At 50.5% G+C, this 25,914-nt stretch overlaps 1 protein-coding gene across 3 annotated transcripts in view; it reads left to right on the plus strand.

Annotated features, from left to right (window-relative positions):
* The first annotated feature begins 1,042 nt into the window (after nt 1–1,042).
* Nucleotides 1,043–25,914, plus strand: part of bcor (BCL6 corepressor) — a 33,415-nt gene continuing 8,543 nt past the window's right edge. The window contains exons 1-9 of one of the 3 annotated variants that reach the window (XM_053439375.1): nt 1,043–1,856; nt 11,098–11,179; nt 11,404–14,577; nt 16,002–16,058; nt 16,572–16,731; nt 17,824–18,138; nt 19,224–19,505; nt 20,937–21,244; nt 22,335–22,622. In XM_053439375.1, coding sequence (XP_053295350.1) covers nt 11,177–11,179; nt 11,404–14,577; nt 16,002–16,058; nt 16,572–16,731; nt 17,824–18,138; nt 19,224–19,505; nt 20,937–21,244; nt 22,335–22,622 — 4,587 coding nt within the window. In that variant the 5' untranslated portion in view covers nt 1,043–1,856; nt 11,098–11,176. The remainder of the gene's footprint in view (nt 1,857–11,097; nt 11,180–11,403; nt 14,578–16,001; nt 16,059–16,571; nt 16,732–17,823; nt 18,139–19,223; nt 19,506–20,936; nt 21,245–22,334; nt 22,623–25,914) is intronic. The other 2 variants (XM_053439376.1, XM_053439378.1) reach the window with 2 other exon arrangements.

The following is a 25,914-nucleotide window of genomic DNA, read 5'->3' on the forward strand; positions in this document are numbered from 1 at the left end:
TTTGTGCTCGGCCGTCTGGTTTAACTCCTACTTTCAGCAGCTGTGGCGACTGCAGCCAGACCTTCCATTTTCCTACTCTGCCTGTCTGTTGGCCTTGCTCTCTCTCCATCATTCTTTCTCTCTCTCTCTCCCTCTCACACACACAGACACACACACACACACACACACATGCAGGCACATGATGCACACACCTCAGGCTTGATATTCATAGCCTCCTCCTCCTTCACTTGACATGGGAGCCTTAACAGATGTGCCCCAGCCGTGAGCTGCCTCTCCCACTCCCTCTCTGTCTCTCTGAGACTCGTGCGCCACACATGTACCTCAGCTGCTGGCTTGGGAATAAATAAATAAAAAAACTAAACTGACATTTAATTCTATAGGCAAAATGCAAACAACACTACAAAACTATAAATGTGAATGAAATACGGAGCTTAAAAATGTGCCAGTGTTGGATGAATGAGGATTCTACAGCAGAGTCCCTCAAACTGTTTAACCTGTTTATCAATGTGTGTGGTATTGTCCATTTCACCTACATGTGCCCATTAAGGATCCGAATCTGAAATCAGATCACATGTATTCATAATGTGCACTTGGCTAACTATGGCGCTGATTTCGATCTTTGTGTCCTATATATGCTGTCCGTCTAATTGGCACCTTCTTACCCAGATTTCCACTTTAAAATGATACTAATTTGTGCTCATTGCGTTTAGTCTAAATCTATTAACATTTTATTTTTCTTTCATTAAATTTACTCTATCTGACTAAAAGCTTATAAACTGCTCCACTATTAACGTTGTGATAATCATAACTGCGTTTTTTGCTTCGTTCTCTGCCTGGTTTCTGCTGCTGGATGAATCGTCTACTCCTGTTTTGGTCTTTCAGTGGAGCTCGTGTCTGTGTGTGTGTGCTTCTCTCTCTCTGCATGTGTGTGTCTCAGTGTGTGCGTGCGCGCGCAGCCACCGCCGTGCGCTGGAGGCTTATGGTAATTGCGGTCTCCCGACTGGCCTTCTGGGTAGAGTCTGCGCGAGTGGGAGTGGAGCGAGTCGCTCGGTCTCGGCAGCGTTCATCCATTCCGTGCGGCACTCCCCGTACAGCTCCGTGCGTCCTCGCTGCGAATCGCGGGGGCTCCGACCGGGGTGTTTCTCTCTCTCCCCCTCTCTCTCTCTCACACACACACGCTTCACGAGGAAGAAGCGGGACAGGCGGCGACGCGGAATAACCTCCGGCGAGGCTCACGACACGCGGATTCCGGAGAGGACATGGAGTGACGGCGAGCGGGAGAAAGGGGCTTTCTCCGAGGACGGCGTGCTCCGCTGAAACCCAACATGGCGCTGCTGCGAGGTACGGCCGAGCTGAATTAATTTCCCAGCGAGTCCTCCGACCTCGCCACCTGTATCCTTCAGGGGGCCCGGGCCGCTCCGCGCATTGGCTCCGCTGAAGGACCCCTTTTGTTAACGGATCCTCTTTTGTTGGATTTCTCTTCGGCGTTCGCGTTTCCTCCGCGCAGGATCTTTTTTTGGTTGCTTTATGGAAACCCAAGTGACATTTGCAGCCGCAAAAAGTCCGCTTGAAACCCAGCGTCATGGATGAGAGTTGCCTGTAGACAATAGAACAAGGACAGAGCGCTTTACATTTACGACTTGTTTTGTTTCGTGACAAGTGGATAACCTGTTAGACACTTTGAGTTGTTTTTCTCTCTTTGGCCGGGATTGTCTGCATCCAGCAGACAGGACCGTAATCGGGCTCGTCTACGTACACGCACGGACCGCTGCCCTCCTGGTTAACTTGGCCAAAACAGGAAAAAGGCGTGAGTTGGCGGGCACGGACGACGGCTGGAACTACCACCAATTATCCAGGTGAGACAACCGATGACAAATGGAAAATGTTTTTCCTTGCGCATGTGTTTATGGCGAGGTGAAACGTGAAATCCCCGTGCATGAGGTCAGGAAACAAACAGGGGTGGCCCGAGAAAAGCTATGCTGGTTTTTAAAGTGTTTGGTGTTCTTGTGTGGGGGTGTTTTTTAAATCAAAAACAGTCTTGTGGGGTTGGATGATCCAAACACGATAACCTGGCGCGGGGCACAGAGACGCGGAGAGGATCGGCCACTTCTAAGAATAGCGCATAGGGTGGTCTTTGTGCGTTTCGGCGGGGCAGTGGCATGTGGTTGATAAATAACACGCACACACAAACACATAATGATCCGACCGTGAGCTTGGCCTCTTGTTTTTTTACGACTGTGCTGTCAACCGGCCCGAGGTGAGAAGGACGTCCCAGAGATTAGCGGACTTGAAAGTGGCGCCGTCCTCCATGGTGAATATTCAGGCGTTTCGCACTCCGCTGTGTGACGAAGTGTCGGAGTGCCTCTGGGGCGACAGCAGGAGTGTGTGTGTGTGTGCGTGCGTGCATGTGCGCACACACGGAGCTGCTGCGCTAAACAAGGTTACGGAATCCAGCCTCGCCCTGCCAAAGGGAAGCGAGTGGTGCTGCTCCGTTTATACACGGTTCAGTTCAATTGGAGGGCATCCCCGCGGTGTGCGTGCGTGACAGCCGAGTGTGTGTGTGTGTGTGTGTGTGTGTGCGTGCGTGCGTGCTCGCGGGGGAGGTGCGGGGGCTTTGTTTGGACAGAGTGGACGTTGATCAGTGGACTCATCAGTCCCAGAGGTGGTGTTTGGGAGAAGGTGTTTGTGTGGAGGAGACGGGACCGCGCCGCTCACCTTCCTGTCGAGGTGACGGAAACCACTCTGGCACCGTGCCACCTCTCCCTCTCACTCTCTCGCTCCCTCTCTCTCTCTCGCACACACGCACACACTTCATGTCTTGCAGGTGTTCTCTGATGTGACTCTGCGCTACAGTGCTGTTGTCTCCCCCTCTCGCCTGCAGTCTCGCTGCGTGACTCGCTTTGCGTTGCGGGGAATGTCCTTTGCGCATGGAGGCACCATGTAGCGCCATTAGGACCCCCCCCCCCCCCCCCCCCCAACCCCGACCGCAACTCCGATAAGCGCTGCTCTCTTGAAGGAAGAAAGTGTCACACGAGGCTCGTTACTAATAGGAAAACACTGTTAAAACGTATGACCGTCAGTCATTTCTTCGCCGCTTTCACAGCTTGACGAGCTTTTTACGCATTTAAAACCACTTTTCCCATTCGACCTTTGTTTCTACTCAGCCTTTATGAATATTAAAATCTATATTTCTTCACTTGTGCAGCCACCCTCCCCCTGCAGCCATTGAGAGCAGCAGGAACCACTTTTTTTATAAAGTTGCCTATTTAATTGAAATCAGTGCTGCAAGGCGCATTGGCCGCGTTCCAAACTGAATCGTCTTTTCCGAACGGCTCTCTGAGGCTCATCCGCGAGCGGCGGGGCTTTGCCTTTCCCGGACAGCTTTAACCCGAGACATCGTCAGGACGCGCACTCTTGCCTCTCAAGAGAACGGGCCCATGCACGCACCTCGTTGGGAGGTTTCCTTTTCCTCCCCCGTGCCTTCCTGCTGCCTGTCCTGGAGCCACACAGGCACTAATTAGGGAACGCTCTCTTAGGACGATCGATGTGCCTCATATTGGCTGGCTCCAGCTCATTGACGAGCTTAGTGAGGGAAGCAGCTACTAAAGGACCACTTAAATCCCGGCAGCCAATCCGCACGGGATATACAGTACAGAGAAACGCTCATACGCGTCTGCTCGGTCGCGGGACACGGCCAGGTTGGGAGCGCAGACCCGTCGTCCTTTCCAGGGAACAGAGCAGGGGGGATTAAGTGGCGGGGGATGGAAGCTACTCAGGGGGGCTTATGGGAGAATAAAAGCTTAATTTCATTTTAAATTACACATCGATCTCAGCTGGTATGGATGAGTAAAAGACAGTTATACATTCAGGCATACATTTGAAAATGTCGAATGAAAAATCTAAGAAAACCCCTCGCTTGAAAAATACACTTGATGAATATGGGACAAACCGGCTAAATAATATGCTGATTAGCTGTCGTGCATGGTTGAGTGACTGGCTCCATTTGCGTTTGTCGAACTAAGGGACTTTTTGTAGTGTGTCAGTTTCCTGAAGCGCAGTGTTGAGACTCAGACCTCAGGTTTAGTCAGACTTGTATGAGTGGAAGGATCTTTTTGTGTGCCGTGTTTAATTTGATATGCATTTTCGGTCACGGATTTTCTCTCTAAAAACAAAAGTGAAGGTCACCCACATGCGAGATCATTAGAATCATCTGCTGCTCTGCGTCTCCAAAGGGCCCGTTCACATCTTGGCCCACACATTCTGAAACCAAGAAAACCTACTTAAAAAAACACGAAATCTGATCTTTCTGCAATCGAGCATGTTCCTCAAATGGTGTTGCTGCCGGCGCGTAAAACAAATACTTCACATTTTCTTTGGGCCGCGTTTATTTATAGTGCAGTCAGCCCCGTCGAACTGTTTTGCGCATCATTTTTCCACCGTGCGCTGTGAAGTCAATGTGGGGCTGATCTGTTCTCCAGGTGTCGGAACACGGAGGGGGAGGGCTGCTTACCGTAGATTGACATACTGATCTCTCTCCCCCCTCCTCTTCCTCCCTCTTCTTCCCAAAACAGTTTTATTACCCCAGGCTCATTAGGTGTCCAAGTGGGGCTCGGGGGTGGTCCCCCAATCAAAACAAGGTTTTATTTTATCAGTTTAATCAGTTTGACTTATAATGGAAAACGGGTCAACCAACCACGTGTTCCACCTATACATCTCCAAATTCACATAATTCAAATAGATAGGCCTGTGTCAGTTCAGGTGGTGGGGGGAGCTGGTGTGTGAATGTGTACGCGATGCCAGGTTTTACAGCCACAGTTTCGGTGAGGAGTGCACCTGAAGGCAGCAGCGGCCCCCGGGCCTGCTGGGTCATCTGTCCCGCTGAGTGATGTGTGACGGTGGTTGTGTCCGCGTGGTGCCGGGGGGGATGTGCGCAGGGACATCCACACCGCATCCATTTTAAGCCCATTAAACTGCCGCTTGTTCGCTTTTCTAATCTGGAATCGATAAGAACCACGCACCGGGAACATTACGCAGAGAGCTCGTCAGCGAGAGTTTGTTCTGGAAACACGCAGGGAGATTTCGTCAAAAGGGAACAGCCGCGTTCAGGTTTTTTTTTTTTTTTTTCATCCACTCGGAGACACGAGTTCTGTTTTATTGTCGTGCTTGTTTTTTTTTTATTTCCCTCTCACTCTCGCCTGGATATAAAACAACAGTCTCGTCGCTGCCGGCGCTGCGCTGCTGAGGCGAGGTGCGTGTGAACAAAAGCGGAGGCACGGCACAGAGCCGAGCTGGGGAGATCGGTTTTCCAGGCGCTGCGCAGCTCCCGGAGGAGACGTCACGGTTTGATTGAAGCTATGCTCCGTGCTGGCCTCCCGGGACCTCGCGATGAAACGGGAGAAGCGCCCCCACCCCCTCCCTCCTCCCTCCCTCCCTCCTCCGCCTCCGCCTCCCCCCCCTCCCTCCCTCCTCCTCCTCTCTCCCCCTGCGCTCCACAAACCTTTTTGTTTTGACGAGGTCTGGAGCGCACGGATCACTTCCCCGCAGAGATGTGTCGGCCCCCGGTGCTGTTTAACAGACACAGAGGCGGTCAGGACGGCCCAGGAGAACCAGATCTCACACATCGCATTATTCTCGACTCCGGCAACTGTCAGACATATAAAAGATGTCCCCTCTGCAGCTGATTACGCACGAATACTTTACGATAATTCTCCTCCTTCCGAAATAAAGTGTTGGTTAATCCCGTCTCCGAGCGCAACATTTGGATGCTTTCTGCTGGTTCATGCAGTAACTTGAAATCATACGAGTACATGCTCTGTAATTAAAATATAAATCTCGCCGTGATTGCGTTTACTTTACTAACCCCGCTCTGGCCTATCGGAAGATTGATTTAGCAGCAGAGTAATGATGACACACCTCGCCTCCCTCCTCGGAGCTTCTCCAGGCTCCGTCTCGATCAGGCCTCCTCGTTTGTTTTTAGCTGTCGGTGCCTCGGGCATCTGTCTCTCTGACGAAATCCCACAGACGCTTGGCAGCACAGCAGCGGGGCGATGGTGATAGAGTTTATTACAGCGAGCGCCTTCAAAGCTGGAATGCGTTATCTGGTGTCTGGATGGCACATCTCGGAGATCACGTTGGCCGTACAGCGCCTGACCTCGGGTTAGAGATCATCGCACATGAACACTCGAGCTGCAATTTAATGAAGAATTGATTTGTGTCGGGAAATATTTCAGGTAACTGGTCATAATGTGTGTCTTTTAAACACCGGGAGTTTAGAGTTTGTTCAGCGGGACTGTATGTCGGACTGCTAATTTACAAGTGAGTCTCTAGTGTCTCCAGCCCAAAAGTCTGGATTCATCTTCAAAGGACCCCACGTGAGAATACAGCAAATCCTCCGGATTATTCAATTGCAGCAAGTACAAGTTTATTATTGAGGCTTTGAACATGCAACAGATTGAAGACTGAAAACAAAAAGAAAACAAATATCTCAGCAGGAAACAGTGGTGCCGCACAAGTAGAAGACGCCAAGGAAGATATCAAGGAAGATTATTGTCATAACAGCTGAAGTCAGTGTAGATGTGCTGGAAAACAAAAAAAACCCCATACATGTCCGGCTTTTATTGTGTTGTTGTGAATTATCTGACCGGAAAATCTCCTGCTGCGTTTTCTTACACGTGCGAGTACAAAACCAAATTGAGCAGGTCTGGAAACGGCTCATGTCAGATGTGTGAAGGCTGTGGTTTACCTCACACTGATTCGGCACCTGTTTAAACTCTCACCCATTTAAGCTAATTCACATCTTTACGCACCACCAATTATGAAGCCCCCTCTTCAAAAGACCATTCAAACCAATATGGGGGGGGGGGGTAAATGAGGAGATCAGACCTTTAGTGTCACGTGCTTTCATTGGGGAATAGTCGGGACATGAAAGCAACGCCAGCATTTCAAAGAGGAGTTAAGAAACCTCCGGTAAACGCGGGGCGACCCGTGCATGAGTTGACCCCCCCACCCACCACCACCACCGCCGTCCCCATTACAATCCGGCCCTTTGGTGGCATAAAGGGCCATTTAGTGCTCATTTGGCCCGGGATGAATAGAGCCAGTTCAGCAGCCGCCGCCCGGGCCCTAGTGACAGCACTGAGGGGGGGAGAGGGAGGAGGGGGGTCTCACAATGCCGCCGTTGTTGACGGCCGTGCTGCCGGGGGGGAATTGAACCGTGCACCGACTTGCATGCGGCTGTGCAGCGGCCCGGGAGGACGCAGGGGGCCCTTGTTTACAACTCGGTCGCTAATAATGTGAATAAAGAGTCGCCGTTGGCTCCTTCCAGCTCCGCGCGCTGCACCAGCGGCCAGCCATTCTTTATCTCCCCTCTTCCTGTTCCGTCACTTCTGTTGTTTCACAAACCACACAGACAAACAACTGGCTGCGCCTCGAGTCTTTGCGCTCAGGTAATCAGCCGGGCCACTTGGCACACGTCGGCCTTATAATCAATAACAATTAAAATAGCTCTTGCGCGTTTCCCTCTCGTGCAGTTGTGTGTCGGTGAGCGTGTGGCCCTCGGGCCGTATAATCAGTCACTTTGTACGTTCCGTGTGCGCTTTTGAAGCATTTCTCTCAGATTTGTCGATCTCGTTCAGCGACCGTGTGCGCACAAAGCCTCGGCCGCGCACACACTCACACACCGCCTCGCTGTGGCGTGTGTGTGCGTGCATATGAGGGTGTGTGCGTGCGCGCGTCCGCATTTAATCCGTGTTTATCCCCACCCCACCCCCGTCGCTGCGGAGATTATCCTGCGTCACACTGCATTTTTTTTTATAGAGCTGATCGGAGCTCTGCGCTTCAGAGAGCCTGGCAAAGCCCCAGGGACGTGGAGCGAAAGGGCTCCGTCACCGCCTGTTATCCACACCCCGTCCCCCCGCTGTGGTAGCGAGCAGACCCGCGAACACGAGCGGACTCGTTTAGTGTGAATCTGCATTTCTAGTTGGTCATTTATCAATGTTGTAGGGAGGAAGCTGCTTGTGGTGACGCACGCATTAACCTAGCGAAGTCCAAGGTTTGCCCTCAGTCCCTCCAACACGCACACATGCACGCTTATTATCGTTGCGCACGGAGCACAGAGGCCTCAGTCCTGCGGGAAATGATGAGCGGTGCCAGTGTTTGTTCCGAGGCGTATACCGCGGGTCACAGTGAGTTCAAGCCGTTGTCGTCGGAAACAGGAAACGAGGGAAAAAAGGGAGAGAAAAGCGAGTTTGTTTTTCTTTCTTTCTCTCCCTCCCTCTTTCTCTCTCACCCCTTCCCCTCTCTTTATGCTTTGCTCTCCTCCTCTCTTTGTTTGCCGCTCCTCCCTCCAAAAGCGCACGGCACCGAAATAGGCCCTCACAGAGCCATGTGAGGTTCCGCTAAAAACACCCGGTGGTTTTCTGTTTAATGGTGCGAGTCGGGGCTCCGCTCCAGCGGTCTGGTTTATAAACGCAGCTCCGACCGCTGCTGCCGCCCCCCCCCCCCTCTCCTCCCCCCTGCCTGCTGCTGCCGACCAGTTTGATGGATTGGGCGGCCGTCGGGAGTTGTTTGTTGCGCAAACTATTCTTAGCAGCGGGGATGGGCGTCAACACGCCGCCTTTTCCTCCTTCACTATCTCTCCCCCTTCTCTCCTTTCCACGTCCTCCTGAATCATAAAGTGACACTCGCGCAGAATAATATTCTCACCGCATCGAGTTAAGATTGTCCGACATCCAGGAGAAAGCCTCTTATACGTGCATACTTCATTGAATTCTAAATTGGTATTAAAGCCCTGTCTTTCTTGGACTTAAGGTGGTGATGTAAATGATACACGAACAGCATTTATAAATCCTCTCAAATTAATCCGTAGGCCGCCTATCTCGCTGAATATAACGAGCACCATTGCGCACCTTTTCCTTTCTATAGCATCTAACAGTAATTGTGCCGTGCTGGTGCAAACATTGACCCATGGAGCGCTTTAGGCGCAATTATAAAAACTTTCTTTTCTGCACTTCAAGGTGGACATATGCCAACAAAAGCGTCCACATTGTCTAATTCCTGGCGGTGCACGCTGTGCGCAGTCATGTACTTGATCTTGACCTTGAGGCCCCCGTGCAGCCTCTCATCTTAGCTGGAGCGTTATTAATTTAATGGAAATTAAATGACTACAGGCCACGAGACACCAGACTGTTTTTTAGTTGTGCTGACCTGAACGCGAACACATCATTTCCTCTCCAAGTTGTTTTTTATTTCCCTCGTTGGAGAGGAAGTATCAGATCCGTGCCAAATGGAGGGATTCTACTCTGCTGGCGGTGAAGGTTGTTTAGGTTGAACAGAAATGTCCGTAAAGGCAGCACGACTCTGATGAGGCCTATCTGAGTTTGTGTTGGGTGATTATTTTTACGCATAAATATTTAATGCGTCAATGAGCGCTGCAGACGTGTTTGAGGCGGAGAGAGGTGCATGTGTCCCTCCAGGATATACAGGCAGTGATGTGATTTCTCTGTGTAAATTGCAGCAGCGCATGTACGTGGCTGCACGCACTCGCACGCCACCGTTGCACTTGTAGCCACGCACACGCACACCGTTCGCAGCTCCCCTCAGATGCGGATATTGTCGAAGCAGGGGAGGGCTGTGGGGGAAGGGAGCGCAGGGGTAGGGAGGAGCCATGCCGAGGGGCCCGCAGCAGGCTGATTAATGGGCCCCGGGTCACGGCAATAAAAGTGGCGTGCCAGCGGCGCGGCAGCCAGGCTCAGAGGCGTTTCTGTGCTATGATCGAGGAGCCTGGTCTCTGTGCTGCTGCTGCTGCTGCTGCTCTCAGCACTGACGAGCACGAAGGCTTCACTCTGCCTATTTAAAGGCTTCTCTCTCCCTCTGTCTCCCACCTCTCCTCTGCTCTGGCTCCACTAACAGCTGCCTGCCTCGCAAACATGTCGACCCCAAGTCATTAAGTCTTATTTTAAATCAAATCTGACCAGTGGGTGTAATAATTACATCACATAACATCCTCATTGTTATTTCACCTCTTTGAGGATTTTCTCACAGCTTTTAAATTCAGGCAAGTCACTGGGTTAGTAGGTTAAGATGCCACTTGTCTCACCTCTGAGCAGATGCGTTCATACCACAACTATAATAACAGCTCTGCTATGTTTCAGTCTTAAAAGAAATTCAAATTTATACAAAACATTATTAGGAATCTCACACACAAAGGGATCTTCTAGTTTTTTGGCTGATTTACTTTTTTTTAATACTTATTTTATTTATTTATTACTTTCTCATTATATATTTGATTTTTCGGGAAGAAAACCACCTGAAAGAATTATAATTTTAGATTTTTCTTTCATTACACGTCCTTTATGATTACATTTCCGTGCTCTTTGTTTTAGTATGAGTTTTGCATTTTTCTCGTCTTTTCTCTTGCATACTGTACTCCTGCATCTGCTCGTCGGCGTGTTTGTTGATCTGTGGCTTGGTGCTGGCGGGCGGGTAAATGGTCTCCCACTGAAGTGGTCTCTGATGTATAATCTTCCCTCGCTCCTCTGGCGGAGGCAGCTGAGAGAGCGGGTCAAAGAGGGCGCAGAAAAAAAATCTGTGTGTGGAACGTGACTGAATAGATGCGGCCCCACAATGCACGTCTAGCTCACGGTGTGGGCAGGATGGGGGTCAGAGGAGGGGGGATTGGAGAATGGGGAGTTGCCGAGGGGTGGCGATGGATGGTGGGGGGGGAGCCCACACAGTGCTTTCATCTCCACCGACTACTTCAGCGGGGATGTGTGTATGTGAGCGAGAGGGAAAGGTTGTGATGAGCATAAGTAGCGGCGCTATTATCTTGCTTTTTGTATGTCTTATTTCAGTTACACATATCTCTGCCACATTTGATTGCTCCATTGCCATAATGTCTTTCAAATTTTTTTTTAAACTTGCATGCACACAAAATTGATATGTTTAATACTTAATTTCTAAACAATTTCTCTGTTGGGAACAATTTTTTTTGGGCATCACAACAAAGATTTAGTTTGGCTCTGTGTGTCTGTCGGCATGTGCCTGTTGTATGTGGCAGAGCCAAGACACTGACTGCTAACTGCTTGCTCATCTCCACAGGGCAACATCTGTTCGTGATGTCGATGCTGAGACACAAACCAACCTGGAACTAAGACAAGGGAACCACATCAGACAAAACATGGCAAGTCCCTGTGCTAGTCCTCTGTTTGCGTTTACGCTCAATTTTCATATGAGTCACTGTTATCTGGAAATAAAAACTTGAACCATTTCACTATATGCATGCACATACGTGACTAAGCTGTAGCTATGATTTTTTCAGTGTCCATTTTTTTTCTTTGAAGGGATTTGACTTCTGAGGTGACACATTTCACATTTACCATTGTTTTTATTCCTGTGTGGCTGCAGGTGGATGCAAGGTTGACGCCTCTGGCGGCCATGGGGCTGGACCGAGGAGCTCTAATGCATGAAGGCCTTCGTCTACATGGTGGGGTTGTATACCCAGGGATCAGAGCACTACCGGAGAAGAGCAGAGAGTCACCATCCCATTCCCTCACTTATAACAGGGATGGCCTCCCAGAGCTCATCTATAAACCTGATGGCTCTATGGACAGTCGTAAGCCCGGTAATGGATACCTGGGCCTCTACAAGGGCACCCATCCAAGTCTCCACAAGCCTGTGATGGTTCCTGGAGCTGAAGGTCTAGGCTTGGAACGTAGGGTGGGGCATGGAGACAAAGCATCTGAGCTGTGCTTGGCAAGTGCTGGGGGCAGCTACCTTCGCCTGCCATGGCTCAGCCCCTACCCCGAGGCAAGCATGTATCCCTTCATGGACACATCCAAGTATGCAGCTCTAAATATGTACAAAGCCTCCCTGCTCAGCCAACCTAACCCCTATCTTCCCCAGCACCTGGCCTACTCCTCTCTGTGTGCAGCTCAGGGGGGCAATGTTAACCCTGCTGCAGCAGCGTCTGCTGCTGAGAGGCTCTACTATATGCCACACTATCCTCCTTCTCCCCTTTCCTCTCCCATGGTGGCGCCCCCTATGAGGATTCCTGCAGTTACAGTGGCCCCCACATCACTGGTACACTGCCAAGAAAAGGGGCACGGAGTTCCACCTCCATTTGCACAGCAACTTCAACAACCTTCCCCTCATCCTCAGCACCATCAGGCTGCTATAGACAGGGACCGGTCCCCAAGCAGGAGCAGTAGACCATGCAGACCTCCCTCTAGGAAGGGCTCAAGCAACAACAATAACAGCAGTACTTCTAGCACTAGTGGTACCAATAGTGGGAGTAGTAATAGTCTGCCTACAGATTCTTCTTCTCATGCATCTTCTCGCCTTCCTCAACCACCCCTCTCCCCTGCTCTCATTGACAGTTCACAAGACATACAAAGGCCAGTTGCTAGGATAGGACAACCTCCCACCTCATCCAGTTCTTCAGTATCTTCCTCGTCCTCATCCACGCAGTCCATTCCTCATCGCTTCTCTGTGAGCAGCATGGCATCAGAGCAGCCCTCTCCCAGCCCCCACAAACACAGGCCAAGAGATGGGGTACCGGAGCAGAGAAGTGCTGGGGTTGAGAGGAGACCCAGTAGGTCGCCCTCTAAACCTAGTTTTGAGAGGCCAGCTCACCAACCCCAAGCAACCAAAGACTCTGCTGAGAAACCCTTAGATTTGTCTGGAAGAATCCTTGAGTTTGGACTGCCTCCCAATGGATTCCAAGTTAAGATGGACACTATAGCATCAAACGCACGTTATGGACTGCCCCCGAGCCGAGAGCTCCTAAAGGAAAACCTGTCCCTCTCTCCTTCCTCCCATCCTCACCCTGTGGTCAACAGCACTTCTACAAAGGTCTCAGAGAGGCCAGAGATGATCAGCACTTTACACTCCTCCTGGGTTGTACCTAGCCCATCTCCTTCCCATGCACAGCACACACCAGGCCTGCCCCCCTCCCCAAGGCCTAACGCAGACCTGGGCCTTTCAAAAGCCAAAGGCTCCTCACCCTCTGTCATCAAACACAAGGGTCTGGAGAGAGTACACCCTCAGCAGCGTAGCTCGTCCTGTCCAAGGACTGTGGAGTCTAACCATAATGTTTCCGCTACTCAGCACTCTGGCTCTTCTCTGGTGAATTCCAGGTCTCTTTCTCCCAAGCCTACTGGTGAGTGGGTCAAGCATAGCCCCAGCCAATCAGAACATCCATCAGCTGGGAGCCACCACAGAGAGGGCACAGAGAAGTCCTCCCTGACCTCTAAGAGAGGTGAAACAACTGCAGAGGTGCCATCATACAAAAGGCCCTGTGTAGAAAATGGTCATCCCCCTAGCCACCTTTATCTCCCTCAAAGTGACGCTTACCTGAGCCACAGTTTGGCTTATGCCAATCGATACCTGCACTACCCCATCCCTGATGGCATGGCACTGCACTCCTTACCAATTACAGGGAAAGGTCCAGTCTACCATCATCCTGTATTGCTTGGCAGCAACAGCCTTTACCCAACCCATCTGGCAGCTAAACACCCTTTACCCTACCACAACCTTCCAGGTGGTCCAGGAGGGGAGTACCTGACTTACAACTCACAGGAGATGGCCCATCCCCTGATGCAGACTCACACAGACAACAAGCTGCCAGAAAGGGGAGATTCAAGTTTGAAGCCCCGTGTACAGGAGAAATCCCGGGGGGCTGTTGAAGAATGTGGGGGCCACAGAGATCACAATATTGGAAAAGAGACCGGTGAAGGAGGCCAAATAAAGCATAGTAGGGATTCAGGAGCACAAGGACAGTGTGGAGGCCAAAGCAGAGCTCACTCTTCAACATCTAAAGAAAATATTGTATGCATTGACCTTGTACACTCCGACACAGATATCGAGTCTACCCCAACAATCCACAAACAGCCTTTTGGCGAGACCAGCACCAAGGTTAACCAAAATGAATGTTGTCATAGTCACCAAAATCTGACAAAGATGGACTATGAGCCAAAACAACAACACCACCTTTCGCATACTTATCAAGTCCACTCTGGACAGAGCCCCACCCTGAAGCCTAGTCACACTGATAGACAGCCAGAACCTCCCTTTGGGAGAAGAAAACTTATTCAGGACACAGACTATCCTGGGATGACATCTAGCACATCCCCAACTACTCCAGGGCAGATTGCCCGAGCTGAGGAGAGCCTAGAGGAAAGAAGTCCCAGCCCAGACCCTGGAGACGAAGACCAGAGCACCTTGCGCTGTGCACGCACATCTGGGGAGCGCAGCTCTGGTAAAGGCAAAGGGGGCAGGGACAGCCAAGCTCTCTACATCACTCAGCACTGCACAGATGGGGTGAAGGAGTCAGACCATGAGGAAGTGTGCGAGAGGGATACTGATAGAGAGGACAGTATTGTTGACCTCGGAGAGTCTCAAGGAGAAGGGGATGAGGACGACGATGATGGTAGCCAGACATCATCCAAAGGCTGTCGTAGATCCAGTCTGGCCAAGAGGATCGCAAACTCCTCAGGCTATGTTGGCGACCGCTTTAAATGTGTCACCACTGAGCTGTATGCTGACTCCAGCAAGCTGAGCCGTGAACAGAGAGCTCTGCAGGTAAGGCTATTAACACTGGTGGCTGTATTTACAGTACAGGATATATTGGGCTCAAGGGGTGGTGGGCTGCAGAGAGGTCATTACGACCAACGTTTCTTATTTGCAGACATTTCAAACATACTTTTCAGTTCTAACATCCACGCAGGAGTAAAACCCCAAAGGGCCACTGTCTTTATTCCCATGCTGCAATATTAAGAACTGCCTGTGGAACAAACCCTGCATGAAATTGGCACTTACAACACAGTATCGACAATATAAATTCTGTCATGCTACTCTTCTGGCCATAGGCTTGACCTTCCCCTTAAATTAGCAATGTCTTAGTGAGCTGGTGCAAGGCTAGTTGAGGCTCTCTATCAGGGAGGACAGTTCAAAGGTTAACCAGGGCTGACATCACTGTATGGTGATTAGTGAGCAGCCATTGTAAAGGTTATTTCTGTGCGTGTTTGTGTGTCCGTACGTGCTTGTCCTTGTGTGACTGCCTTGGGGCTGAAGCATGTGTTAGTGCTGACTGTGCTATAGAGCCATACACTGTAGTTTCAGAGCATGACTGTGGCAGCCTCACAGTTCACACTGCCTTTGGCTATGCTTAACCCCAGGGTTAGGGGCAGTGGAGGCCTTGCAGCCTGCTTAAAAACCAGCAGCTGCCCTCTTTGGGGTTCCTCTTAGGCTTTCTGCATGCCCCCATCCGCTAGTTGCTATCCTCCCCCAACCCTCCTCCCCCCGATGGCCTACGCTGCCTTGCCTGGTTGCTGTCCAAGGTCATAATTTTCTCCCTCACCCCACTGGCTAAAAGACCCTCTTTGCTAACACCCATCATTCTGCATCTATAAATGCACAATTACAGTAACGTCCCCAACACCAGTCACCTGTCATTTAAATCCGCACACATTTGTTAAGGCCGTTATCTTCAGTTCGTTATGCTCAAAGGTCAGCATAGAGACACAAACAAACCCTATGTTATATGATTCACAGGCTCGGAGCCAGATATGTTAATAGGTTGCACATGTCTGTCAATGTTGTGAACACATCTTAGGAAACTGGTTTTGTCTGTGTCATGCTTGTCAATGCACAGCTGCAACACGAAGCTATCAAATGCTCTATTTCTGAACATGTACGAAAATCTGATGTGGAAGTCTGGAAAAAATTTATAAATGAGACGACTAAAACTAAATGAGCTTCATCAATCGTGCCCCAAATTAACTTTTTGGGGATTTTCTCCTTCAAAATTGACTGGTGAATTTCAGAAAGTATTTGATAATTTTGATGCAGTGTAAATTGACCTGTTGAGTCACTTTCATTTGATTGTGTTATTTTGTGGGATTGTGGCTGCCTATTGTGTGTTAGAGAAACGTATCAAAAATTCATAAAAGAAAAAGTGGAAATGATGGACAGATATATTGAGCCCCCCCATTCTAATTGCTTAGATGGAAGTCATATCACGAGAGGGGAGTAATATAAGTCAACCTGCAGCTAACTGGGAGGTCAGTTCTTTACATTTCTTATCACATCTGCCTCTGATGGGCTCTGTCTACTTTGTACTCTGTATCGCTGCACACTTCTTTCCCCCCCCCCCCCCCCCCACACTCCCTTCTTTCCTCTTCTTCATCTCCTCTCTCTGCCTCAGGGCTTAGATGTATATGTTTCCTAGCCATGTTTATGTTTCAGGAAGGGAGATGCCAGGACTTAAACCCCAGAGCGCATGGACTCACAGTGGCTGCAGTAGTCTAACCTGTGTCTTGATGCCATGCTTGTGATTTATCTGTCTTACCTTTTTTGTCCTTTGTGCGTGTATGTGTGTGTACGTCTGCGTGGGTTTAATTTCTTTGGCATTTTCTTTTGATTTTTGAGACAATGTGATTTCTGATGCAATATTTTGCTTCTGTAGCTGTTGAGGCCAGATTGAGGCTTAGAGAGGTGTGTGTGCGGCGTGGGCAGACGATGAGTGGTTTTCATGGGTTTTCTCTGCATTTGTGTGTGTGTGTGTGTGCGCACAGCGGGCTATGATGCGGTTCTCGGAGCTGGAGCTGAAGGAGAAGGAGGGCGGCGGTGTGTGTGTGTCTGCCTCAGCAGCAGGACGGGAGCTGGCAGACGGCCAGCGCAGAGAGCGAGCACTGGAATACTGCCAACACACCACCAGGCAGGGAGAGAGGGAGGGTGAGTAACCCAGCACCACACACACGCACACACACACACTAAATCACTCGTGATGCACGCACATACACACACATGGAGCCACTCTGCAAATGAACACTCAGAAATGGACACACACAAACAATAGGTGCGTGTACACACACGCATGCACTTGCAGCAAATGCTGAGGCAAGACCGGGTCACTCTAAAAAAGGCACACTTCCACATACACAATCGGCACACGCACACACGCAGACACTCTTACACAAGCCAGGCAGCGCAAGCGAGAGAGACAGAGGGGACGTTTTATTTTCCAAGAAGCCTTTTGTGCTCATCTGCGCACAGAGACGATCGCGAGGGGAGAGCAGGAGCAGAAGGAGGGGCAGAGATTGCGTGAGAGAGGGAGAGTGAGAGCGAGGGGAGAGGTGGTGGGTGAAAGCGGATGGGAGCGCGCAGCGGAAAGAGGGAGAGGGAGAGGGAGGAAGGCGAGGCGGGTGGGGGGGGTTAGTTACGTTGGCTGAGAGCCCAGCTGTGTGTTGGAGCGAGGCCGCGGCTGACGTGTGAGCCTAATTATGGCATGGAGAGAGAGAAAGAGACAGGGAGCTGAGGAGAGAGAGGGGTGGGGGGGGGAGGATGTGAGGAGGGGGGGTGGGGGGGTAGAGTCACGCTCTGTGTGAGAAGGGCGTGGTGCGGTCATGCCTTGGGGGAGGACAGAGAAGGGGGGGGGGGGGGTATTGCTGTGCGCAGCTAGTGCGCAGGATGTTTTTCTTGCCTCTCCGCGCTGGAAGTGCGAGCGGCTGCGCTGAACTGAACTGTCAGGCTGCTGGCTCCGCTCACATCAGATTAAAAAGTCTTTACCCCATCAAAGTTTTACTGCCTGTCTTTAAAGCAAAATAAAAGCTGGCTGGTGTTTAACTGGCATTCTCCCTCTGTCGGACCCCCCCCCCCCGTCTCTCCCTCCCCACTTATTTTTTCTTTCTGTCTGCATTCTCTCTCTCTCTCTCTCTCCCCCCCCCCCCGGTGCGTCTGTCTCCATTTCACCTTCTGTCGCTCACTCTGCCTCTGCCCACCCACCTATCCCCCTCTTTTCCACCCATCCGACTCTGCTCTCCTCAGGTGTCCCGCCGGCCTACACTAATAACAGAGTTCCAGTCCTGCAGAGGTGTGGGGGCCACAGGGAGCCTTTGTCCCTGGGGCAGGGGGCAGGCGGGCTAAAGGACGGAACCAAGAAGTTTGTGAGAGAGCATGAAGGAGGCCACTGCTTGCCCCCCACTTTGACACCAGTGAAAGGCTACGCGGAGGAGAGAGCCAGCCCTGGTTTCGGACCCACCAGGAAACGTCCACTCTTCATCAAAACCGAACAGGACGACACGGAGAGGGATGAAGGAGAGAGGCTGTTCCACACAGAGAAAAGACCCAGAATCTGTACGGGTGAGAATTTATTGAATGTGCTTCATCATTCGAATGCCACATCTACCCCCCCTCCCAAAAAAACTTACCTCACCTGCTTTCCATGCACTCTAATTCTGCCCACCTCTTATCCCTTAATCATCTCCTGTGATGCTGAGCGCCGTCTCACCCCTTGTTCCGTCTTTCTATTCCTTTTGATGAGTACTCCTTCCCAATTAATTCCACCTTAAACCTGCTCCGTCACAAACCTTGCACCCCCCCCCCTCTTTCCCCTCTCTCCGTCCCATCTATCGCTCTGTGTGGCAGCCAGCGCAGAGAAGTGTTTAATCCTGCCTTTGAGCAGTGTGCGAGACAGAAGCGAGGAAGAGGGACAGCCATTCTCTCTCTCTCCCCTTTCAGCTCTGCTGTTCCTCCGCTGTGCTTACCCACCCTCTTCAAAGCTGCTCTTTTCTTCTCTTTTCATCTCCTTTTTCTTTTTTCCCTCATCTGTTTGGGTTTCCTTTTTTTTTTTCCTTTTTTTTCTGGCACGCAGTATTGCGCTTGCTCTCCCTGGCACTGGCAGACGAGTCAAATACCCGTCCCCCGTGAATTTCAGGGGGGAGAACTCTCCCTCTGCCTCTCCGGTCTTTATTGCTTTGTTTCTCTGCCCGCTTTTTGACTTTTCTCCCCTTTACTCCTGAATCTGCTTCTCATCCCGCTCGCTGCTTCTCGTGCTTGAGTATGTGCTTGAGTATGTGCTGTGTTTTTGTGTGTGCAGTGTTAAATGTAAGGCTTAGAGGGGGTTTTACAAGCCATAATGTGGTGATTAATGGCCTTTGTTCTTTGGGCTCAGTCGGCTGCACTTTGCCATATGTACATACACTAGTCCTGTGTTGCAGAAGGTGACAAAAGTATTTTTTGAAACGGTGGAAACCTTTTCACGATGCATCGCATGCATTCTTTAGTTAATCCAGTGGGTTTTAATTAAATTTATCATATAATGGTATATATTTTTTTCTTATGTTTTAACAGAAACCCTTAAGTGTTTCATTTCAAGATTTTCACAGGACAAATATCCTTTAGGCAATGTAATGACAAACAACACCAACTCTGTATGTGGTTTGCAGATGAGCGTGAGCAGGCCAGTCCCGATGAGGAGGAGGAGGACGACGACGAGGTGCGGAAGCTCAAGGTCTGCATTGAGTTGAAGGGACTGCGGCTCAGCAAGCCAGCCACAGGAGCAGCTTCACCTGAAATCAAACAGGAAAGGCCGTGGCTCCAGCCCCGATTAGTAGCCCAGGTGCAGAGCCCGCGGGAGCGCAAGATCAGGGCCGGCGAGCCGGAGGAGAGAGCTGCGGCGCAGAGAGCTGAGATCAACAGGAAATGGGGATGCGAGAAGCAGCTTAATGGTAAGAATGAGCCGACAGCCGTGCAAACCACTTTTCTATCTCTCGAGTTCAGCCGGGGTAACGGAAATCTATCTTTGGCTCACGTTTCACTTTCTTGTTGAGCGTTGCGTCTTTAGGGGATTTCCTGGGAGCCTTTGGGGAGGAGGGGGGGCAATAGGAAATGAGGTAGGGGATACTTCCTCCTGCCAGGGAAAAGGCTGAGAAATCAGAAGTGGGACAAGAGTAGCGTCATCCCCACCGACCCCCACTCCTCATTGTAGTTTTTAGGCTTTTTGTTTAGCGGGTCCACTGTGGGCTCTGTGAGCACGATGAAAGAGCGAGGGAAGTGGCTGGTGGAGATATGCGTGGGCAGGTGTAGTGTGACTAATGTGTGATCAATGATTTTTTTTTTCTCTCTCTCTTCAAGACCAGTCACAGGGAAAGGGAGGACGGGTAATATGTGTGTGCGCTGTAGGGGGTGGGGGCCGACTTATTAAAACAGGGCTTTTCCTTATTCATGTGCCCAAACTAAGGCAAAGGGAGGCACAGACGAGGAGGAGAGAATAAAGGAGCAGGAGAGAGATTAAAGGAAGTGAATAAAGCGGGGGAGATTTTAGTTTTATGTCTCCTGCAGAAACCACAGGCCTTGATTGGCTGTAGTTTTTTTTAGTTTTTTATTCCTTTTTAGATAACATCACCCTGGCAACAGCCATGTTGTTAGAATGAATGTGGTTATTTCGTATTGCGTCTGTCAGGGCTGCGGTCTTTCTCTTTTCATCCATTTTTGTCAGGATCCCACAAATCAGATGGCAAAGCACATTCATCGTTGTGAAGCATCGTGCTTTCTTTATGGCTTCTTCTGCAACAGAAGATACATTGAAAAGTGTTTGTTGTATATAAGCGTCAGCAGGATGTATAACTTCACTTTCTTCTTCTTTCGTTTCCAGCTTATGTCTGATTTAATGGACTGTTTATTCTGGAGTTGCATTGTAACACAAATCAGGCATAGGCCACATCCCTGTGTCATTATAAATGCACAGTTCTCAAGAGAAAATGTATTTCCATTAAGCTATTAAATAGCATTTTGACTTTGTGGTATCAAGGGCACGTTTTATTTGAATAATCATGAATCTGTACCATGAGGATGAAACCCGACAGTGCCACATTTGTTTAAGGAGATTACCAATAGCAGTGTCCTTGCTGCAATGAATGAGAACTACAGGGGTGTGTATGTGAGCCTGTGTTGTGCATGTGCAAGTGTGTGCGTTTTATTTTTTTTCACCGGAGCGAGCAGGCCTGCTGCGCTCCCAGACAGCTCTGTGTGCTCATTAATAAACCAACAGAGGGTGAGAGATGGCCTTGTAATACCTTCCCATCCTCCCCTTCCACTGAGCTCGCACACTATCAGCCGCTCACTCTGCCTCTCCTCTTGTTCCTCTCCTCCTTCTCCAGGAGTCTCTGCTCCTCCCCTTCCCCCCAGCCAGCTGAAGGACAGAGCGTACCCGCCGGACCCCTTCTCAGGTGACCGTGGCCTCAAGGAGCCCAGGAGGGGCCCCCCTTCCCCGGCCCCAGAGCTGTCCGTGGGAGGCACCCCTCCCCTCAAGCCTCGTCGCCATAGTGACACGGACAAACCCAAGGGCAAGCGGCCCTGCAAAACCAAACACACCAGCCAGAGGGAGCGGGAGAAGAGGAAAGACGCCACTCCCATCAGCCCGGGCCAGCAGTGTGTCGCCGATCTGGGAGCAGCTGAAGAGGACAAGGTGAGTGCTGATAGGTCGTCTGGCCACGATGCGGGCGTCTTGATGTTTGCAGCCGTGTGTTTCAGTATGCCTGTCGGCGCCTCTGATTATGCAGCTGAGAGAGGGAGGGAGAGAGAGAGAGGAAGGAAGTATGTTTACAATGTTTAGAGGGCTGCTGGAGCGTTGACCTCCTCCCACCCTTAGCGACTCCCTGCGGAGCGCCTGCATGCATGTGTGTTTGTCTCTGGCCTTAATTGTCGAACGTGTGTCATCGCTGCTGTTTTGTATGTAGGTGCGTGCCAGGTCTGTGAGTGTCTGCGAGTTTGTGAGCATTCCTGACATAACAACAAACCCTGGTGCAATTATACATAACACTTAGTGCTGATCGGGCACACACACACACACACACACACACACACACACACACACACACACACACACAGTGTGAGGAATGTGGCAGCCACGGTCGAGCGTATGAAGCCCATGAGTTCAAAAGAAGGGGAAAAAATGAGCACGGGGAAAAATTGAAGAAGAAAAAAAAGAAGGCTAGTTGTTTTCCGCCTGCGCTGCTCTCCTGCCCTGCTCCTCCTCAGCCTGACAGCTGCTTCAACATGGAATTCCACTGAGAGGGCACACACAAATACACACACGCGCACACACACACACACACACACTGAGGCAGGCAACTCCCTCTCTGCGCTCCGAGGACTCTGTTGGTTTAGCGGTTAAAGAAAAGTAGCGTGCCAGCCTCCAGTGTTTGGAGCGTGAAGAGATGGTGTGAAAGCTGCGTGTGTGTGTGTAATGCAATGTGTGTCTTCTAAACAGAACAATCATACGTAAACACTGGAAATTCATCTATACGGTATTTCAAGATGTATTTAATAGTATACAAAAAAGATGCTGTCAAAAAGTAACGAGGGGAAAAAACATTTATGATGTTTGAAATATATTGATTAATTTTGGATTGGTTTTGTCATATTTAAACTTAAGCCAGTCCTGTATTTTCCACCCAGTTATTTTTTTGGGGGGTCAGAAGTGTGTGTCCTGTCTGCTACGTTGCACAGACTGTAACTCTCCCCCCCCCCCTCTTTCTCTCTGTCCCTCTCCTCAGCTGAGTGAGCAGCGCTGCGCTCCGAGGAAGAGAGCCGCCTCCCCTAATCATTATCCCTGCTCTCCAGTCAAGCCCTGCTCCCCCGCTGCGCTCTGCCCGCCCTCCCTGCAGCCCCAGGTGAACGGCAGAGCGGCCAGTGTCCCACCAGAGGCGGCACAGGGGTTGCACCGGACGCCCCCTGCTGAGCCCCCCGCAGTGCGTCCAATCCCGCCAGAGGCTCGTCGGCTGATTGTGAACAAAAACGCCGGGGAGACTCTGCTCCAGAGAGCAGCTCGGCTCGGCTACGAGGTAATAGGCTTCACCGGGAGTCATCCTCCCTCCTTTATCGTTTTCTTTTCTCACATTTTACACTCTTAACACTTTGTCTCTTCCAAATCGTCGCTTTCTTTTCTCAAATTGAGCTAATTTTCTCCGCGACTTCGTTCCTCTCTCTGACTCTGGCTTGACTTTTTCTCTATCTGATTCCTCTCTTGCATCTGTCCCTATTCTTCCTCTTTCTTTGCTTTTTGTGGCATTTCCTTCCATTTCACCCTTACTCACGCTTTCCTCTCACCATACTCCATCTTTTTTGCTCCTCTTGCTCGCTAGGCTCTCTTTCTCTCTCTCAGGTTTCCGCTCCCTCCCTCCCTCCCCCCTCTTTCCTCTCAGCACTCTCTTTCTCTTCCTCTCTTTGTGACTCAGATTGTCGTTGGCACCCCTCCTCCTCCCCACGAGCACACTCGCACACACACAGACGCACACACACACACTCTCCTCCTCACCTCCCCTCTTGCCTCCGCTTCACTCTCACATCTCATTAATTTTCCGTGAGGCGAAGTGTGACACACACACTCACACATGCAGGCGCACACGCGTGCACATGCGTGCGCAGACAGCATAAGGGATCGGTGGGATCATTATACGCAGACTGACGCTCGCTGCCTCTCTAGCATCGGGAGTTTTTTTCATTCTGTCTTTGTGTGTAGCTGCCGCTCATTCGCTCTAAAGCCAGATCCTCTCATTCTCAAGGAAAAAACAGAGACTTGTGTATATTTTACGGAAACTCTAAACTCCCATTGCCCTGAAAGCTTTTCATTAAATTTGGATGGCCCACTGTCTCGTTCTCCCTCATCCCTTGTTTCTGTTCGTGAGCGTAAACGTTTCTCCTCCCTTGTTGACAGATTTTACAAATTGATTTATCGATCAAAGTGTTTTTTTTCTCACTTGAGCTGCAGATTGGGTGGTGTGTCCACTCTGTCTCTCACTCACCTTCTGACACTCTGTGTGTGTGTGTGTGTGTGTGTGTGTGTGTGTGTGTGTGTGTGTGTGTGTGTGTGTGTGTGTGTGTGTGTGTGTGTGTGTGTGTGTGTGTGTGTGTGTGTGTGTGTGTGTGTGTGTGTGTGTGTGTGTGTGTGTGTGTGTGTGTGTGTGTGTGTGTGCACATGATGATTTTTATCACCAGCAGAGGTATCGTCACAGAACTGTAAATAGGTGTGGGTATCTTTTGTTGCTCATTAACCGGTAGCTTTATAGTTGTGTGTGTTTGTTGTACATATTTATGATGATGATGAGGTGTGTGTGTGTGAGTCCGTGATAATGTGTGGGAGTCAGAGTAGGAGAGAGCAAGAGTGTGAATGAGAGGTAAGCACTGGGAGTATAATCGCATTCTAATGGCCCTCTAATGTGCCGTGGTGACTGTGGTTAGCAGTGGCGGCGGCTGTTTTTCCCCCTCGTGCACGTGCACGCGCACACACATACACGCACACACACAGAGTGCAGCGCAGCAGCAGGGTTCAGTCAGCCGTGCTGGAGAGAAGCTGGCTCGTCTCTCTGATTTATGCGTCTCCCTCGAACGTTTTTTTCCCTCCCTCTCCTTTTTTTTTTCATTCCCCCTTCGCATTTTTTCCTTCCTGCGCTCCGCGTGTGGAGAGGGAGGAGGGAGGAGAAAACCTGAGACTACACAAACAAGGCGCTGACCGCTGCGCAAACAACACCCCCGCCTACCCCTCCCTCCATCCCTCTCCCTCCCTTTCTTTCTCTCTCTCTCTCTCCCTCTCTCTCTCTCGCGCTCTCTCTCTCTCTCAGGAAGCTCGTCTCTCGCTGCCTGTGTGTGATAAGCCTGGGGCAGACCCGTGGGGCTCCCACACACGCGCTCGCACACACATGCACACACACACTCGCACACACACAAACACACACACAAGGCAAGCACATAGACACACACCAATTTATGCATACCGCCTCACACACACACACTTGCATACAAGCCTGTAGATGCATAGAGCGCTTGTCTCACACTGGTGTTTTAGCGCCGCAAGCTCTGGGCTTATCACACGCAGGCAGAGAGATATGAGGGCCTGAGAGACAGAGCCACGCACACACACACCGAACTTGCATGCTGATTACAAGCAGGCACACACACACACGCATTCATCCGTTATGAGCCAATACGCACACGCACAGACATCCTGACGTGCTCTTCTCCATATGCTGCACGGAGCAACGACCCGCCGCTGTCGCACACCCACACGCACCTGCACATGTAAATTCACTTCACACACACACACACACACGGGCGCCCTACATGCTGACTGCAATTACTCAGACGCACAGTGAAACACCAGTTGGTTCCCGGTGAGCACATACGCAGGCGTTCTCTTCGTGTACAGACCTGCACACGCAGGAGGCAGAATCACCTCACGCACACATGCATGTAATTTAACTTGCGCACTGCTCTTCCGTTCCCGATGCGAGGCCGACACTGTGCATATTTCATGTTCGTTTAGTTTTGCGATCCGTGCCTCTGCACATGAAAGCCCACTCTCTCTCTTCCTCCCTCTCTCGCTCCCCTTTTATTCTCTCGCTCTCCCTCGTCTGCCTCACTCTCCGAGCATTTGAAATGGTAATGAGCAGAGATTCTGCGGATGTCTTCATCCCTCTCCCTCTCGTGCCGGGGCTCGGGGCCCCTCAGCTCTGCCCATTGAAAGCACCGATAAAGGTGCAATCTGTCATTTATTCTCCTCAGACGAATCCCTTTTGATTTGACTTCTCTCATCCCTGTGTGATCCAAACAAAGAGAGGAACTGGAATGCATTTTAAGAGCCCGGCTGGGCAAGCATCCATGATATAAAACTTTGGCCTTAAATTGCAGCGATCAGTGGATTTGCTCGTTGGGGTAAAGTAAATCCAGCCTGACCTTTTTAAAATTCAACTTCGGAACTCTGACTTGCAAATTTGCACCTTTGACCAAGAGCAACGAGTGTTGACAGTGCCAACCTTTGAGGAAACCACAGACCAGAAGAGTCCAGAGAAGAGGAAGCTATCATATTGGCATCAACCCATCACATTTCATACACACTGGGCTCTGCTGAGTCAAAGTTTAACAGCTCCACAATAGAAATGCGACTGTTTATAAAGATGGATGACGTGTCTCCACTTCCTCCCACTGCACAAAAATGAATCTGAAATATCCCCAATACAGGCAGCGCCATCGGGGGATGGAGCAGCGGTAATATGGTCCCATCAAAACAGTGGCATGACCATTCGCCAGTCAGTCTCTAGTGTCAATCGTCATGTTTTTATCGCATCAAACAAACAAATT

Source organism: Pleuronectes platessa, chromosome 14 (genome assembly GCF_947347685.1).
Source record: "Pleuronectes platessa chromosome 14, fPlePla1.1, whole genome shotgun sequence".
In the NCBI taxonomy this organism is placed as follows: Eukaryota; Metazoa; Chordata; class Actinopteri; order Pleuronectiformes; family Pleuronectidae; genus Pleuronectes; species Pleuronectes platessa.